The 19,611-nt window shown below is 38.1% G+C and overlaps 1 protein-coding gene across 25 annotated transcripts in view; it reads right to left on the bottom strand.

Moving 5' to 3' along the window:
- The window catches only part of SORBS2 (sorbin and SH3 domain containing 2), a 202,388-nt gene that overhangs the window by 17,761 nt on the left and 165,016 nt on the right, over nucleotides 1–19,611 (bottom strand). For 21 of the 25 annotated variants that reach the window (XM_012784888.3, XM_076010666.1, XM_076010661.1 and 18 more), the window contains 7 exons: nucleotides 17,385–17,572; nucleotides 13,475–15,058; nucleotides 10,436–10,524; nucleotides 9,484–9,530; nucleotides 5,718–5,832; nucleotides 5,509–5,637; nucleotides 3,189–3,389 (listed from right to left, as the gene is read on the bottom strand). In XM_012784888.3, the coding sequence (XP_012640342.2) occupies nucleotides 3,189–3,389; nucleotides 5,509–5,637; nucleotides 5,718–5,832; nucleotides 9,484–9,530; nucleotides 10,436–10,524; nucleotides 13,475–15,058; nucleotides 17,385–17,572 (2,353 nt within the window). The remainder of the gene's footprint in view (nucleotides 1–3,188; nucleotides 3,390–5,508; nucleotides 5,638–5,717; nucleotides 5,833–9,483; nucleotides 9,531–10,435; nucleotides 10,525–13,474; nucleotides 15,059–17,384; nucleotides 17,573–19,611) is intronic. The other 4 variants (XM_076010674.1, XM_076010673.1, XM_012784906.3 and 1 more) reach the window with 1 other exon arrangement.

The raw sequence follows: 19,611 nt of genomic DNA, 5'->3' as shown, positions 1-19,611 counted from the left end.
TGAATTTTTATGCAATTCATTACAAGTAGTTCTAGAAGTGTCACCTACTAACATTCTAATATATTTATCTATCTTTGCTGGACTGGAAAAAATGCTACATGTTATAGGTATAAAGGCTTTGAGAAAGGTTGGTGGACAACCTTTCACTTTAGTTCTTTCTAGGTAGATGACTTTGGTTTGGAAAGAAAAAAAATCTTCAAAAAGATTTTGGAGATGCACTTTCTAGCTGACTGTTTAGGACAATGCTTTACTCATGGAGCCAGCACTCTTGGTTCTGGGGCCTTTGCATGTATAAGGACATGATGCATTCCCCACTTAACTTTTGACTTCTTTGTCCTATAATAAGAATAGGGCATTCGTTTAATTTATTTAGCCTTTTTTTTAAGTCATCTCACATGGAGTGGCACAAATGTGTCACAAAACTCATGCGAACATCGTAATACAAGATCAGGACTCAAGGCTGCTTAGCTCTTGATACAAAGCCAGACTGAACATGTGGTTTGGGCTGGGTGGATAGCCACTCCCATTAAGTTCTGTAGATGTTGAGTTTTTAATAAGATATAAACTACCTAAGTCTCATTTGAGAGTCTACAGAAGTTCCTTTATTGTCTAGAGTTCTATTTTATGCCTCTTGCTATACAGCACAAAAGTTTTCAATAGATTTTATTTTGAATGTCTGTGAACTATCTAATAATTCAAGATCATTACTTTACACTTTCACTTTCTCTCATGGGGAGGAATACTATGTGGATTAGAAAGAAAGAGCTTTAAATTCTATTATCATTATTACTACACCATCACTGTTGCTATCTGCTGCTACAACACTAGTGCCATTACCACCATAGTCACCAATACACCTGTCAGCAGATTGAAAGTGCTTAGCTTTACCATGACTCATACTTATTTTGACTTATACTGAAAGTCAAATTAAGTATCCTGGTATCCATATATCATAAAATATACCTATAATACAAAAATCATACAATCATCTTGTCTTCCAAAAGCATTAGAATTAGATTCTATTGCACTAAATGCAGAAATATCAGAAACAACATCAACTTACATTTCAGTCTCCCCTAAAATAAAAATAATCTGTCAAGAAATGTAATTTGAATGTGTCAAAGAGTGATTCCCAAGTCATTAATGAGTTCTTTCCTCTATTTGTAAAATCAGAAAACAGGATATGTAATATTTAGTGTATTTTCTGTATCATCATTTAGAACTACATAATAGTTACCTTTCTGAAAATGATTTTATGCAACACTACTGAGGAGTTTCCTTCATTAAGCCAATGCCATCATAGCATGGATTATGAATTGGGATAAAACCACTTAAGTATTTCTTTCAAATTATGACCATAAGTTTTTCAATATATTTCTTTCCCAGTAGTGAGAACAAAACACTAATTAGTTATTGGTGAAATGTGTACATTCCTCTATTTAAAATCTGGTATTATAAGAAAAAACTGAAGATACATTTAATTACATTTAAACTGTATACATACCGAAGATGAAAACATTGTGTTCTAAAATAGTACATTGCCATTGATAATTAGGGCATACGGAAGAGTTTCTTAAATGTATTTAAATAATACTTGGCACATACATGCTTTTCTTCCTTATAACATTTTATTTGAAGGTACAGTTGCTTTGAAATTTCTCTGGTAGTTCTTTTAAGATAATTGAATGGTGGGTAAGACAAATATATGGATGAAGATTCTTTTCTTTTTATAAGTATAAACTACTGACCGGAGGATGTTGATCTCTAAATGCTAACTAAGCTCTGGTGGTGAAGTAAATATACTTAAGAAGATTCTGGAAAACTTTATAATCAATCAAGCAAAATTGGATAGTAACACACTGTTCCATTTATCCAATGATACAGGATGGAGGGTAATTAACTCACAACTGAAACCTGGTCTTTAAAAGAGGATGAAAATAAATAAAATGCCTCGCCTTATCCCTTTTAAAAGAAATGCCCCTCTTAAGATAGTAGATTCTTAAGTCATTAACTTATGTAAAATCCTTTTAAGACTCATTTTCAAGGAGTAGTTTAGATCCCTGGGGACACTATCTTGAGACGGTCTTGTCTTGCACTGGATGTAACATGGCCTGACTTCATACTTTAGTGATGTCTGAAATATTGATTTTATGTTACTAGCCCTAGATGGTTTATTTTTCCATGTCTCAGCCTTGATCTCAATTAAAACAATTAATAATTTGCACAACTGAATATGTTTTTTAAATGTTGGGAAGTACTTACAATATTTTGGAAGTAATTCCTTGGCAACTTACAAGTTGCATACTTTGAAGTTAATAATAATAATGATAATGATAATAAAACCCTTAAATACCACCCATAAAAAAGAATATAATTCAACAGAAAAATGAGAAAAAATTCACACTGTGAGTATAGAAAGTAGAGTAGCCTTTCCTAATTGACCAATTCAGGAAGCAAAGTCACTCTCAAATTACATATTGAGAAAAGTAATCATCTTCAGCTACTAGTTCAAATGAAACAATAGAGCTGTCCTAAAACTAATGAAATAAATTTGAAGACTTCCAATAACCTATAACATTTTCATTCAGACTAATAAACAACCGACTTATAGACCTTACTTAAAAAATTTCACTTTTGCTCTTTCCATATTAAAAAACCTCTGAGACTTTTATTGAATTTTGTCAATCTAATAACCATGTGTTCTTGAGAGGTATTATTTTGGAATATATACAGTATTTTACATCGTATGTATTTATATATGTTTGTACATATAAATTATAGTTTTATATGCACATATGTATATATAATTCTATTTATTTATATATAATAATATTATATGAATAAAATTTACATATATAAAATCAAGCTTTAGAAAACATTTAGATATAAGGTATATATCATATACATTTTTATGATACTAATGTTTTCTCTTTCTCCACCAATATTTTAACTTGAACATGAAATTGGCAAAATCAAGCATTAAATTTTTATGCCAGCACCTGTTTGAGAAAATTTAAGTTATATTTACTGACACAGTACTCACACATGTGGAAAGATAATATGTAAATACCTTTCTTTGCAATAGATGTAATATTCTAATCTAATCTCTCTAATATTCTAAAATCACATACCGATGATCTTACACTCAGCTCCCCATATTACATTAATATGTTAGAATATCTTCTTACCTTGTTTGAACTTAGGCTGTGAATTCTGTCACTAGAATAGCTGTGTGGTATGGGAGGGTCAGGGTAGTCCTCAGCACCTTTTGTGTTCTTCTTGACCACCTCCACGTAGGAAACTGGGAAGATGCCTTGTCTGTTGGTTCCTGGGATTTTACCTTCATACCAATTTTGATCAACTCTTTTAAGAAGAATAACTCTGTCTCCCTGTAATGAATATTAGGAAAAGGCATTATACATAGAGATACAATAACATGAAACAATATAACTTGTCATTATTTTCTAATAAACAATAGTTTTCCATCTGGGAATATTTTATATCTCCAGGTTTTGTTTAATCAGGGGAATGCAAGTAAAGTCCTAGTGTTTGCTAGAAAAATGTAGAGTATCAACATATGTGCAATTAAATTATCCATTCATAACATCAGAATCTTCCCCAAGGATGCTTGGTTAATGGGAATGGGCTTATACATGTTCATACTGGTTCTTTGTGAAATGATATGTGTAAGTTATTTCAGAAAACAGCTTAGTATATAGCAGGTGACATCTCAATGACAGGTATCATCCTATGAGTTCAGCAGTTCCTATGAGTTCAGCAGACTCAATGCTTTGGGTCTCTGTAGGAAGAGCTACTGAAAATGTACCACGACTCTCTGTGAGGATGTGTCTGAAATGGGATGCAGAATCCACCTCTAGAAGGGATAATGTTGAATGGCACACTGTCTTTCTTCTTTCATCTTCATGTGCTAAGTAGTGACAAAGAGTGAACTAAAGGGACGGGCACAAAGACAGCATCCTAGAATATCCATAGCCGTGTCCTGGGCTGCCATCCACCTGATGTGCATGGGGACAGGGTGACACCAGCACCCATTTTGATTAGGTGGGGGCCATGCCTTACCCCTCACTAAACATTCAAATAGAATTCCTGGCTTTTTAAATAATAGAACTTTCTACAATCACTATTCCTGCTACCTATGGTGACCAAGCCAATGCCACAGAATTCAGTTTAAATTTTAACTCAAAACCACACATGGCCTAGAAATAAGTAGGCAAGTTATTGCTAAACAGCAGAAGCTGCAGCTGCACTTAGCAGCTGACACAGAAATGTGGGCAACTGCACTCAATAGTGGATGAAGGCACTTACACAGGCAATCACTTTAGTCCAATAAGGAGCCTTTCTTCAGGTGCTACTAAAAGTGAAAGTTCTCTTTCTTGTCTAAACACTAGATGGGCTAGAAGGTTTATTTAGCATGTTTCACTACCTCTGAACAGAACATACTAAAGAAAAGTGAATCTTCACAAATCGTAAAATTGCACTGATTTTCTAATTCACCAAGAACAGGCTGTGGCTTGAGCCATGAAATGCACTGGAGAAGCTTTTCTTTAAAGCACAGAACAGAAGGTGACAGAGTGCATGCAATGCTGAGTGTGCTCCTCCATGCCGGGTGGTGGAGCCTGCTGAGAGGAAGAAACTCAGTCAATGATGCAGAATTGGGACTCAAAGGAGAGACTGCGGTAAGGTTCTGCCAGGACCAGAACTGCAGTACTTCCTTTCCTTGCACCCAGGGAAGGATTTCACCCGTAGGCAGGGAGGTCGTAGAACCACCTTAAATATTACTAGCTAGTCGGTGTTACGTGTAGACAAGCCATTCTCTGAAACAAATATATGTCATTGTTTAGCAAGCAATAAAAATAGTTCATTTATTATCCTTAGCTATGCAAAGCAGCAAGTTACAAGAGTCATTTTTGATATTGTTGAGAAGAGATGCTAGAATTGGATAGGTTGCTAGAGAAAATTGGGGTCCGTCAGGAGGTCCAAGGAAGGGCGGTCGGGGAAACGCTGTGCACAGATGCTCACAGAAAGGCCCCCAGGCAGGGAGCAGCTTCATTGCTACGGGACCATTCCTTGCTTCCATGATACAGAAATGTTAAGTATTGGAACATCTCATTGTTAAAAGACTGAAGAATAAGGTGGCAGGTAAACAATATTTTGAAGTGCATCAAAGTGTGTTTTCATTTTGATGTTCCCACATGTATGACTCCTCAGTGTTCAGCCTGAGGCACCCAGTGGAGGGGACCTGCAGCCCTGCATCCAGGGGCTGGGCCATGGAAGGAGTGTCTCTGAGAAGCTGGGCACCCCCCTGGGAGCCTCATCTGAAAGGACACAGGGGCAGCAGGGAACAGAGACTCTGGGCAGCCTTAAGGAATGAAAGCGTTGTAGAAAATGCAGAAAACACAAAAATGTCTAAGGAGGAAGATAACCTATTTTAGTTTAGAAAATATACAGTCTTTTCAAATGCACCCATGAAGAAAACAGCCTGGTTACCTTTCTCAGCGACAGCTCCACGTTTGTGTCTGCGTTGAAGTTATATTTGGCTATAGCTTCTCCGATTTCTCCAGGCTGGGCTGGGGGAGGTGGTCTTGCAGGCTGGGCTTTTTCAGGCGGTGTGAGTTTCTAGGAAGGAAAACAGATACTTGAACCTGTGGAGACTTCTGAAACAACCACCATGCAAGAGGGAAGGGGGAAGGACTCACCTCTACATACGAGATTGGAAAAATGCCCACTCTTCCGTGGTGCTCGCCCTCGTACCAATTTTGATCAATTTTCCTGAGGATGTAGACAGTATCTCCTTTCTTAAATGACAACTCCCTGGAAGAGACATGTTTAAATAGTCTTTTTCTTGATGTATAGCAATTATTCTTAAGATTGACACCCTCACTAGATTGTCTGGGAAATATATTTCCAATATTAAAAAATCTGTTGAGCCCAGTTAGATAAGAATGTTCCTTGCAAATTCTCAGAATTCACTTATAACATTGTAACTTTGGAAATGATTTCAAAAAGAACAAGTACAAACATTGTAACAGATAGAAATCAAAGAATTTAAAGAAGAGGACAGACCATTGCTATCTAATCATTAATTTATAGTAGAGGCTCTCTGGAGCTTGGCAAAATGATGGATTAGCTTTGCACTGAATTTTTTGTTCTGAATCTAGTTAGCTAATTAGTTAACTTACCCCTAACTTAGCCCCTATGATGTATTCAAGCTTACAACAAGGAAAATAAATATCATGTAGCCTCAGAACAGAAGTGCCAACACTGGAAACATTTGTGGATCTTTGAAGTTGGTTGACAGGTGTTTAAATAGAATATCTTGATAAAGAATTTATTTCTGTTATACTTTTATTTTTAAATGGGACACAAAGATAAATATATTTTAAGTGCAAAGACATGCACCAAGGTTTGTTGTTTTCTTTGTATTTTTAGTTTTAAAAAAAATATTTTTAAGACAATAACTATTTTTCCATTTTGGTTGTTTCTAAGGAGACAGTAGATACATTTCAGTATTTAGAACTTTAAATTATGAAGACACTATTCATTTTGAAGAATTCATGCCTACATTTATCACTCTCGCTACATCAGTTTTTCCTGGCTTTATCACCCCCGGTAATTATGTTGTTTCATTATTTTGCCTCCATAATTATACTTTGATGGAGGGTAATTAATTTGTGTCTCTTCCCAAGAGCCCCACTTTCCCACACATCTGCCATCCCACTCCTGGATCATCTATCTGCATTGTTTAGTTCAGAATTTTAAGTTGTGTCATTTATTAGTGCAGACTATATGATGGAGATAGGTTTAATCAAATGTAGAATATTCTCATTGATTAAAAGAATTAATCTTTAAAAAGTTGCATATTAAAATAATTATTGCACATTTAAAAGTGCTAAAATCTTCACAATTGAAAGTACATTAAATTTTCATTAACTCTAAAAACAAAGATGATTCAGAGCTTTACATTCAGATGCAGTACTTCCTTCTTGGAAATGCCTGATGTAAAAAACACAAGACAAAAAAACAAAACATGATATTGAATGTTTACAACCCAGCAGTTTTATTTGTCCCAGCTATGTTTTGTTTCTGGAAATGAAATTACCTTTTTTTTAAAAAATATACATGTGAGTTAGAGACAACAATTTTTTTCTTTTAGATATGAAAAGAACTCTTTTGTATTTGTATAGTCATTTAAAATTTTGAAGTCCTCTAGAAAAAAGAAAATTGTCTTACTCTCCAGTTTTCAAAACTGTGTTCCTCTCATCTCAGAATTTTTAGGAGTCCCACTTTCATAAGTTTGCTCTCCCCTCCCCCCACTTTTGAATAGTGGCATTGACAACCTTTGGAAAGGGTGTGTTGTCTCTTTATCCTATTTAAAAATTGAAACATTACACTTGGTGCATGAGTTATCTGTATTTTAAAACTTATTTTTTTATTAGACTTTCTTGAATTAGGTTAAGAAAAATAGCTTTTAAACAGATGTTTATTTAAAAACAGATATATCTGTCTCTTGTTGGTTCATAAGATGGTAGGCACAAAAAGCACTCACATCTAACTATTAACTAAAATGACTTAAAAATGTGGCTAGTCCTTCCATCACTTCCAGTGTTGTCTGAGTATGTGAGCCTTTTTTTTTTTTTTTTTTTTCATTGTCTCAAAATCTACTTTATTTGATATTTTTTTTTTATTTTGGCATATTATGGGGGTACAGATTTTAAGGTTTCAATAAATGCCCATTCCCCCCCTCCCCCCAAGTATGTGAGCCTTTTAAAGCTCCACATGGTGCCCATCACTTTGATTTTTGTCAAATACGTAAACTACACTGGTTATGATAAACAACTGGTCCTCACATCTCCCGAGAACAGAACAAGAGGAATGTGATTAAGCTGCAATAAGACCAATTTATTTATGATAGGATAGACATATGTTTTTCTTTACTGAAATTAGGAAATGGCTTCCATGGGTGGTTATTTAGTCTACTTCTCTGGAGGCTTATAAAATTCCATCTTGTTGGTTTAGAAAGACCTTGTCATGACCTTGGTGAAAGGTGAAGGTGGAATAGACAACCCTTGGCAAAAGCAGCACTTGGGGAAAGTGAGTTTCCCTGAAACCCTCGATAAGGATGTGGCCCATGGAGGAGGTGAGGGGCTTGGTCTTCAAAATCCAGTGACATAGTCCACAACCTAGCACCTGTCTTCCATGCTGCATGTTAATCTTCCCACCAAAGCTTTTTTTTTTTAGGACTTCTCAAAGCACCCGTGAGCCCTGGGTGGATGTTATATCTCCTTGCTATTTTGTATCCCCTGCCATTCCTCAGGGTTTTATGTATTTAAGGAAGCTTTCATTATTGTCACAAAGAAGAAATGAAATGTATGTGCTCTACATTATCATTCTATAAAACTGACATCCATTGTGCAAATTGTCACACTGTCTCCAAAGAACAGTAATTAGGACCAGAGTGCAAGAGGAACAAAGCAAATCTTACTTATTTAATCCAAAAAAAGATGTAAGCTTTTCTTTAGGATTTTATTTTTTACATAGGATTTAAATCATAGGATTTAATTTCTAAATAGCATGTTTTTTATTTAGTTCATCCCCTATCTCAGCAGCATTATCAAATTCTGAGTGATTTTATTTTTTACATGTCTTTTGGCAGACACAGTTTCTGAAACAATATTATATGCATTTTTATGAATAAAATATTTTGATTATTATATTCAGTTTAAAAAACGGTATAATTTAATGGCAATTTACAATGAATTCCACATGTATCTTGAATTCTACTAGAGATTGAAGTTTCTTAAGTAAGGTGTGTGCACATGGGCCACAAAAAATCTGAACAAGTTCCTCCTATTTAAGTCTACTGGTGTACTTAGTACTAGCTTCCTCAACCACATGCCTAGCTGATGAACAAGTTCCTCAAGAAAAAAGGCAAAAGAAATATTGCAACACAGGAGCTGGAAAAAGCCAACACCAAAAGAGCACCCGAGAGAACTTTGCTCAGAATCTCTAAACTTTGAAGGCTGAGAGATGGAGGTTTTGCTATATGAATCTTTGTACTCAGTTCTAGCCATCAACCCCACAAACTATTCTTGATATAGTTGGATAAATAAATGTAATCAAATGCCCCCAACTAGGGTTAATTACCCCAAACACTTTATTTTAAATTCATTCTAGAAACAAAGATTTTTAATTTCTTTTTTTAATCTATCCTTTTGAATGCATTGTGCTCTATCTAATATGTTTAAAGTAATTTGAAACTCAGTGTTTCTTAGCTAAACTCAGAATGAAAATAAAATTACCCTATCCTAGTTAATTCTGAAGGAACTATTTAATTAGAGTAGATCGCCGCATTGGGAATTAGGCCTTATTTGTAACACATCCCATTGCAATAGTGATCTCTTAAAGCATTACTAACATATTTAAAGTCACTTGAATCATATGATGAATACTTATCTTACTTACTTAGATGTCTGAGCCTTAAAATCATATACAGCTTTTGCAGGCAATTTCTGAAAAGGAAGATAAATAATTAGCGCTAACTTAAAATTTGGATTTCCTTTAAGGAAGCAATTTCACAAGCATGCAAGAAACCTCAAGGAATGATTAAACATATGTACTATAAATCCTATATTGAACTTACAAATAAATCAATTAGTTCTGCATTTAGACATTTAAGTTATAGCAAGATATAAAGGGCCTATTTGCTGTTATATTTCGCCTTTTAGGAACTCAGGTGGATTAATGCCATAATCAGAGAATAACATGCCTGCAGAGGATTCTGACCTGGGTGTCATTTGACTGTTACAAAAGCTTTTCCTAGAATAACTGTGGTGGGTCAATTGCTGTACATTCTGCAGATGGACACAACTCCTTCTGAATCATAATAAAAGCACCAAAAGAGTCAGGTGGCACATGGTTCCCAGGGCCAGTGTCCCTGAGAACTGGGCTGATTTAAAGAGGTTTTTTTTTTTTTTTTCCCAGAGAACTCCTCCTACAAAAGTAAGCCAGCAAACATATTTTGTGTGTGATTTGTATTGGTTTGCAACACGGTTGACACAGGGCTTTCTCCTAGGCCAGTGGGCCAGGAATTTGCACAGAGGAAACCTGCTTCCTCCACGAGGCGGCCCAAGTGAGGACTCCTGTAGACCACACCTGTTCGTTCACGAGCATCAGGTCGAGACTTGGAAAGGCCTCTTTGCCAAAACCGGACCACAACTGTGGAAGACCTGGAGCCAGGGTCAGAGAGCAAACCTCCTCAGGTCCTATGTTCATACCAGGAAAACTGTTTCTAGTTCCTCAGTGGTTATTTTCACGTTTTCAGTCTGGGGTTTTTACTGGCTGGGTGTGTCAGCTTTGCTGGCAAGTGCTGTAAATATGTTGTGGTAAACGACCCCAACACTGTTAAACGACCTACCTCTTTTTCTGGAGTTCCTCTTCTTTCCCTTGGCGTACTTCTCCCCAAGTCAGGCAAGGTAGATGAGTAACTTCTCGGGGACTCACGGTCTATTGGAAAGAACAGGGCAGGTCAGGGTGCGTGTTCACTTAATAACAAGGGCCTTGCTCCGCCATTTTCCCTGGTGGCAATTATCTTTTCCTCCAAATTTGGAGAGAGACACCACTATTAAAGACATGAGTGTAAGACTCACAGGCCATTGTGATATAAGACACAAAAACAAGATCATTTCAAAAGGAAAAATCCCAGGGTACAGAAGTACTATAACTACATACATAAATCTGATTGTTACATTGCTGATTAACTATACTCCCACATCTGATATAGACAATTTATGGTTATAGGGATTTTTTTATCCCAAAAGATTTTTAAAACTTTTTCTATTTTTTTTGCCTACATTTTATAATTACTGTTATAAGGCCTATAAAAGATAGAGAATTTGAAAATAGCATCAAATTGTAGAAACAGAAACATTTTGTGGAACAATTTAACAATGTAGTAATGAAAAAGAAAGAGATAAAACCAAAGAAAATATGTTGATGACAGGAGCATGGTCACGTCCATTCTCTCTCTCTCTCTCTCTCTCTCTCTCTCTTTAAATACTTATGGAGTCATGAGATATCATACCTTTTACCTATGGCCTTCCCTATCCTAGCTGATAAACCATCTTATCAGAACATAAATATTTATTCCAAAAACTAAGGGATAAATATAAAGCATCATATCAGTTGCTAAATTGCTTATAACATTTTGAATTCTTTTTGTTCATCTTAAAGCAAAATATAAATCATTACATTACAAAATTATGATTGCGAGTAATTCTTAATAGTATCTTATGCCTTATGCATTTACGTGACTTATAATTCGGAAATGTAACTGAAGGGCAAATGTATTCAAGTAGTATATGTTATAGAATTTTACCAATGTAACTGGGTCAAAATTTGTCAATTCTTTCTTTTATCCCTTAATAAATTTGGTTATCCTGAATAATAAGAAGCATTAAAAATAAAATTGAATTTATCCACCTGTGAAGGAATTTAAAATGATCTATTGTAAGAAGATGTTGTTTAAAGGTTTTAAGTACTTTGACTATATGAAAGAATTGACTGTTTACAACAAGTGGATATCAGTTGCGTGACATATAAGGACAAGTGCTAACTCTCTGTGAGTTGCAAACTCCAAAGTCTTTAGGTTTAGGAAGGGTATATAAGTAAAAGTTTCAGGTAAAACTTGGCCAGTTATTTCAATGCATGCTAGAAGATTATGTGCAGTATATTTTTCATTCTGTTAATATACTTTCATAATTATAGGGCTCTCATAATGATTATAAATTTTAAATTACTTTTACTAACCCATGAAATGTAAACTATTTTTTCACTTGGGCTAAACAAAATTGCAAAGTAAATATTTTATTAAAAAACAAAATACTCTTTAATGCTCTTCAAAGCCCTCTCAAAATGTTTCAATGATATACTTTATCTGCACATAAAATTAGAAGATGATTGTATTAGGATATGGAAAAAGTGGAGAAGGTAGCTAATTTATTAAAAAATTAGATTCTGATCCTTTAATCAGTGAAAATTTCTAATTGTAGAAATTTATTTTAAACATTTTAATTTACTGAATTACTTTTGGAAGCATGATGCATAGTATAAATGAAAGCAAAGATAAATAGTAACAAGTAAATTTGTGCAATAATAATTAATAATTGAGTCATATATGTTACAGTAATATGAAATTTGAACTATATCTTTTTTCATCTATTGAGTTTAAATTTTATACTACAAAATCTGAATTATTAGGGGGTTGAATCTCCTTTCTGTCACCTGCTATCTGTGTGACTTGGGCAAATTTCTTGTCTACTCTGAGCCCCAGTTTTCTAAATTGAAAAGAGTGCTCACAAAAATACCCATCCCTTATGTTTATGACAGTTTTAATTAGATACTGCATGTAAAGCACTTTGTAGTATCTGGTATATAGAAGCTTCTTTGTTGACCAAGTTTCAGCCTGGAATGTTCAATCCAGTGTCTTCAATTTACATAGTAAACAGATGCGCTTTAAGAATTAATGAAAAGAATCAGATAAAAATATTAAAACACCCTGAGCTTTTAAGTTATGTAAACCTTTAAAAAAAAAGGTCCTCTGCATTGAATTGCCATTTGTCCTTGTGTTGCCATTTCAAAGTTATCTATGAAAATGGAGCTAAGAGTCACCTCTAACTTAAATAGTCTAATTTAAATTTAAATATAGGATTGTTTTAGCAGAAATAGAAAGTTAATACATTAAGTAATGGAAAATGACAGAAAATGAATACACTGAATGGTGGCAACGGCACTTTTATATTTACAGCTTAAAGATACATTCACAATTTTTTTTTTCACATTTGTGTCCTTTAAATGGAGAAAGTATTAAAGAAGTCCTAATTTCTTTAGTTGTCCAGCAGTTACTAATCACATGTTTCAGCGCTGCTTCCTGAATGTTTTTATATACTGCCTTCTATATAGAATATGAGCAAATTATTAATTGAGGGAATGAGTATAAAGTTTCAAAGTTAACATAATCAAAGAAAAGGCTATCTGTTAAACTATTAGTTTGATTCATTTTACAATGAAAAAAAGACCTCTTAGGGACACTGATATTCAATTATGGCTTCCATCTTGCAATAATTCTTTTTAATTTAGCGAATCATTTATTGTGTTGTCTCAGTGGAACAGCTGTTTCCACCCTAAGGCCAAGCTACGGCAATGGGTTTTCCTCTCGCTTTGGAATGGGTACACTTTTGTGAGCTGAGAGGGTCGCTTTTAGGCCACACATCAAGTGCAAGCATCACACGGGCACATGAGCACTACTCAGTAAGACAACAAGCACGTGCTTCACAACACAGAACGATGCCAGGAGTTCTCCCCGCTCGGGGATGATGAGATGGTGGAATGGAACATGACAGAGCCAGAGGGGGTGGGTCTCTGAACCCCAAAGGGAAAGAAAGAAAAGCTTATCCACCTTGGAGCGCACCCTCGCGGTCCTGGTGGTGGTAGCTGTTGCCGGTCGCGTCCCCGTCTTGGAAAGAGGCACTGTGGGGCGCCCTCCCCGCCTGGCCCCGGCGCGGGGAGCCGCGGGCAGCACCGTCGGGGGGCAGCGGGTGCGGGGGCTGGGGCGGGGGGCGCCCGCGCAGCGCCCGCAGGGACGAGTTCCGCTCGGGCACGTCCGGCAGCAGCTCGCTGATGAGGCGGTGCAGTATGCTGTTGTCGGGCAAGCTCCCCCTCCTCTTCTCCGCCTTAATTTGGTCGCAGATGTCTTTCAGGGCAGAGTCCAGGGCCTCAAACACAGACGCTTTGCATTTTGCCTTTTCGGCCTGTTTTTTCGGAGTGGAATTTCTTTTCCTCCGGAAAGGCACGGGGCTGACTAGGAAAGCAAGTTTGGAGAGGCCAGGGTCCACCTCGTGCCTCCTGGGCTCGTCGGCGCTCTCGTGCCTGGCCCGTTCGTGCTTCAGCATGGTGGTGAAGCGCGTGTAGGAGGCCGGGCACCTGCCCTTGCAGGAGCTGAACAGGTGCCGGTGGTGGTGGTGGTGGTGGTGGTGGTGGTGGCTGGATCCGTAAAAGCTTTCGGAGGAGGTGAAGGAGAAGTGATCGAAGTCGCTTTCGCTGCAGAAGGACGACCCTTCCACGTGAATGTAGTCGCTGTGGTCAGACACGACCCCGTCTTGGTCGCTGTCGGAGAACTCCACGTGCGCGCGCGGGTGCTCGTCGCTGGTGACCTCGATGTGGATGGGCACCAGGGCGGCGGACGCGTAGCTGCGCGGTCCCTGAGAAGGGTGCCTGCTCGGGGTTTCTTCCTCCAGCAGAGACTCGATGGAAAAGCGCCTCTTGGCACAGAGACCATTCTGCTGCGGCTCCAGGGTGACGGGGGATAACATGTCGTCCCCTAAGTTTGGCATGGATTTCGACTTCTGGATCAGCTTCTCGAACTCGGAAATGCGGGTGGGGACCATGTCCCGGGGCACCTCCTCGGTGGAGGACTGGCTCAGGCTGTGCAGCAGGCCCGAGCGCCGCCGCTCCTCCTCGTACTGCAGGATCCTCGACTTCACCGAGCAGATCACCTCCGAGGCCATCAGGTCCTTGCGGTTGATGCGGTGCATCTTCTTGTACATTTTCAGGAAGCCTGGGGCGTTGTGGGCGGGCCGGCGTCTGAGCCTCGGCCTGCCGGTGCCGCCGCGGACCTCCTGGATGTAGGGGGAAGCCCAGGGCGCGGGGCAGTTCTCTTTGGGGTCCTCCTCGCACAGCAGGGAGCCCATGCTCTCCGACTTGGCTTTCGGGTCCGGGAAGCTGTCGCAGTCGTCGTCGTTCAGGAGATCATCGCAGCTGCGGGATTTGATTTTGGGGGACACGGCTTCTTCGGTGCTGCTCCAGATTTCTGCGTTTTGCCGGGCCATCTGCCAGCCATTCTTGAAAGTGATGGCCCTTTGCGAGTCCCGCGGGACGTCCAAGTGCTGTCTGTAATTGCTACAGTAATCTAACTCACTGGAGGGGTTGCCGTTGAGCCCTGAGTAACTGCAAAGGGATGGACACATTTTGCTATCATCCCCACCTTTTAATCCAGAGCAGCGTGGTAGAAGAGAGACATTTGGAGAAGTTAAAAGGTTCACAAAGAGAGGAAAGCATTGTCAGTAAGCATCAGACAGCACAGCAAAGAGAAAGCAGTTAGTGTGTTTTAATCTAAACACTGATTGTAGCCTCAACTTTAGAGAAAAAAGTCTAATTCTAAGGCAAGATAATACTTTTCCAGTGAACACAGCTTTGCAGACAGAGTTAACAAAACGATGTATAAGAAGTAACTGGTATAGCTAATGCATCTATTTCTGTTACATAGTTCATGCACCTTCCTGCCAGTAGGGTTTGCCAAAAACACAATAGTACTTCTTCAGCTAATAGCATGACCTGGTAGTAATTTAAAGGTTTAACCATTAGTGCCAGAAGTATTATAGACTTAACTTAATAGGCTCAGGATTTGAGTGTCATTTGACTTATAAAAAAATATATGGGTAGAGAAGAATTTATAAATTTACATTTCATTAATACTGCCATAACTATATCCAATAATTTTTTATGGGCATCGGTTAGAAAAAGCTAAAGACAAAGTATTTTCAAAAATTGCAAAATCACAACGCTGCTAACTATTCATGCTTATATTTTTCCAAGAAAAAAACAGCAAGGGCCTCTTTCAACAAACTAATTTACCTCTCTAATTGCTTTACGTTTAACCCCTTATTAGGCACATTTTTCCCATAGGATAACTGGATATCATGGAAGACTTTCATCAGAGGTAAATACTTGTTTTTATTCTGGGGAGGGTTTCTATCATTTCAAATCACTTGCAGTTTGATAATAGAGAGCTAAACTTGACCTCAATTTAGAATATGTAAGGAAATGTTCTTTTCTTTTGCTCTGCTGAGTTAACTAATAAATGAGAGGCCAAATTACATCTGACGGGACATTTTCTTTTTAAAAATAAAACCTAGTGGAGGAAAAATATCTCTTTTGACATCTCATGCCTCACAATCGTCCACAAATTCTTCAAAAGCAGATAAGCACATTAAGTAGATAAGTGGTGTTTGGGAAAGGAAGTTGATTTAATACTCCCTATGATTAAAAAAAATCTAAATGCATCAGAATCCTTTTAACTTTTGGGATGTATCCAAGAAAAATGAATCAATGGTATTTCATGACCTACTTGTTACCTTAAGATATTTGTTTGCATAAATGAGTAGAATCGTATAAAAGCATCTCTGGTAATAGGAGGGAAGGTATGATGAATTGGGCTCACTCACTAGAACCATCAGTTAATAATCACAGCTGTACTAGGCCTTAGAAAGTTTAGGCCTTCCACCCTCTCAGAGTCTGATCCTCATGAACAGTCTCTCTTTTGCACACAAATCACCTACTGCTTAGCTTTAACTATCCATGCGACAAAACTTTAAGGGTTTGTAGTTGATAATGTGGCTGAATCTGTCCTGTTTTGTGGAAACTTCCATCAGTGCTCATTTTCTTCACACATTTCAAAATGCTTCTCTCTTCTGTTTTAATCCCAAGAGGCTAGAGGAGACTGTGGGATCCCAAATTTAGCCCTAGGTCCCTGTGGACTCCAGTTCAATCCTCACTCTCCATCTCAGAAATAGCCCTGTGCCTAAGGCAGTAATACACTAAAGGGTCTTCCAGCTACCTGCAGGAGTGACCTTCTCCCTCCCAACACTGAGCTCACAAGCTCACTAAATTTCCAGGGAGGATACAGGCCATCCAGAAAAATGTCTTGGTGATTTCTACATTTTATAATTATGGGTTGAAACCAGCTAGTTCTTACTGTGGACTGTGTGAATTGGCCATTGTGTTACCTGGCAGAACATGGGTACTCTGTGATGTTTGACCAAAACACAGAGCATATGACTTTCATAGGTTAGACAATTTTTAAAATCTAGAATTAAATAATTTAGAAAAACTCCTCAAAACCAATTATGTTTTAGGCAACAATTTCTTCTGTTGCTGCATGTAATTCCTATACTAAATTTGATTAATTTGCAAGTTGTTAGAAAATTTTGACTCTGTGTAAATATTTATACATGTCATCTTTTAATAGCTTGGCAATAAATTAGTTGATACTTTGAATTTGTTTAAAAAAATGATTTTGGGAAAAAAACACATTAACAGATGTTAATGAGAATCTCTTAAGCAACTCCAGTGGCTTGCCAGCTCGAGTCAGGTGGGTAGGAAGAAAGCTCTTGTTCGGAGACTAGATTTTATTCAAGACACTGTAGGTGAAAGCCGGCACATGTCAGTATCCCTGGACCAGCTCTCACGTGGTTCTCTAGGCTGATACTTACACGAGTACACTGTCTGCATGTCTGCTTATTGTTGCTCACCTTTTGCTCTGGAGGGGGAAGAAGGAGAAGAACTAATGAAAGGCTTTGTAAGGGTGGCGCTTGATCCTGGGAGGTCCGCCTGGCCTGGGCTCATCCTGCTTGCGCCTTGATCTCCCAGGCCCCTCGGGGGACCCACTGCAGGCTCGCTCTTCCTCCGTTTCCTGAAGTCACTGGCCATGCTTGCAGAACTGAAAGAAGGAGTCCTGTCAGTTTGATTGGTACTAGAGGAGGCTCACATGTGCACCAGAAGGACCAGTGGAAAGTGCTAGTGGCATGGTCTAACTTCTAAACCCCCACTCCAAAGCTGCATCGTTAGGAACTCATTCCTTGACATTAAACATGCTTTCCTTAGAATCACCTTTTAAAAAAATTAATAGATTTTATTTATCTATTTTTTTTTTTTGAGACAGAGTCTCACTTTGTTGCCCAGGCTAGAATGAGTGCCGTGGCGGCAGCCTAGCTCACAGCAACCTCAAACTCCTGGGCTCAAGCAATCCTACTGCCTTAGCCTCCCGAGTAGCTGGGACTACAGGCATGCACCACCATGCCTGGCTAATTTTTTCTATATATATTAGTTGGCCAATTAATTTCTTTCTATTTATAGTAGAGATAGGGTCTAGCTCTTGCTCAGGCTGGTTTTGAACTCCTGACCTCGAGTTATCCACCTGCCTCGGCTTCCCAGAGTGCTAGGATTACAGGCGTGAGCCACCACACCAGGCCTAGATTTTATTTTTTTAAGAGCAGTGTTACACTTATAGAAAAGTTAATTGGAAAACGTAGAGAATTCCTTTTTACTCCCTTCCTCTTGAACATAGATTCCCCTACTAGTTACAGCTTCTGTTCATGTGGTATGTTGTCACAAATGATGAACCTGCCTTGACACACTATTACCCTAAGGGCATAATTTGCCTTAGGGTTTGTGCTTTGTGTTAAACATGCTATGGGTTTTGGAAAATGTATAATGACACGTGTTCATCACTAATGTGTCATATAAAATCATTTTGCTGCCATAAAAATTCCCTGTGCTGCCTGCCCCTTTTCATTCCTCCCTTCCTCCCTGTAGTCCCTGGCAGCCACTGATCTATTCACGGTCTCTATAGTTTTGCTTTTCCTAGCATGTCATAGTTGGCATTACACAGAATGTAGCTGAAATTTCAGATTGGCTTTTTTCACTTAGTAATATACTTTTAAGGTTTCTACATGCCTTTTTGTCACTTGATAGCTCCTTTCTTTTTATTGCTGAATAATATTCTATTATATGGACATACCACAGTTTATTTATCCATTTACCTATTGAAGGACATCTTGTTTGTTTCCAGGTTCTGGCAATAATGAATAATGCTACTGTAAACACTCGTGTGCAGGTTTTTGTGTGAACATAAATTATTAAGTGTCTTTTAAAGTCAAAATTCTCCTTTAGCATATGTTGTGACTAAGAATTTAGTGTCATGATTTGTATCATGTATCTTTTCTCTACAAAGGAGGGCTCCAACAGCATAACGGCATCCAGAGGGGGGTGCCAAAAGGGAGGAAAGAACTAGAAAAAAGGAAGACCTCTAGGGAGACCAGCGTCTCTCACTTTAGGTCTGCCTGCAGCTTCTCCTGCTAACCTTAGCTTTGGAAGACCGCATACCAGAATTCCAACATTTTATATTGAAATAATGAATGACCAGTAATCTGGCAAGCAAATAAACTATTAAGGATTCCTTTCCCAGCGTTGTATAAAATGGTGTCCACAGTCTAAAATGGCAGGGAGTTCGTATCACGGTTTGAGTTTAAGTACAGCATCGTTTAAAACAAACATTAGAGAATGAAGGAACACAAACCACAACATATCAAATCACTGGATAAAATTATATAAACAACAACGACAGCAGCAACACCAAACCAGCATCCACGGACCCCAGCAGAATGTTAGGTGCTTTATTACATTTTTTGTCTTAGTTATCCTGGCTCAGCAAACCTGAGTTATGTAGGTACTGTTATCACAGTTTCGCAAATGACCACACCAAATACACGTGCCTGGGATGTATAGAAGTGGGGCAGACTTCAGAATTCGTACTCTTCTAAAGAGGATGCCCCATCTCCTGGAGCTGCTTTTGCTGTGACTTCCCTGGCATGTGAACATCTGTGTACCTTTACAGCCCATCTTACGGCAAATTAAAACTCTAAAATTCAAACATTTCAAAAATTTTAGGTACACATATAGATGCATAAGATAAAAAAG

This window comes from Microcebus murinus, chromosome 15 (assembly GCF_040939455.1).
Source record: "Microcebus murinus isolate Inina chromosome 15, M.murinus_Inina_mat1.0, whole genome shotgun sequence".
NCBI classification, from domain to species: Eukaryota; Metazoa; Chordata; class Mammalia; order Primates; family Cheirogaleidae; genus Microcebus; species Microcebus murinus.
This window is presented reverse-complemented; position numbering and strand designations above follow the sequence as displayed.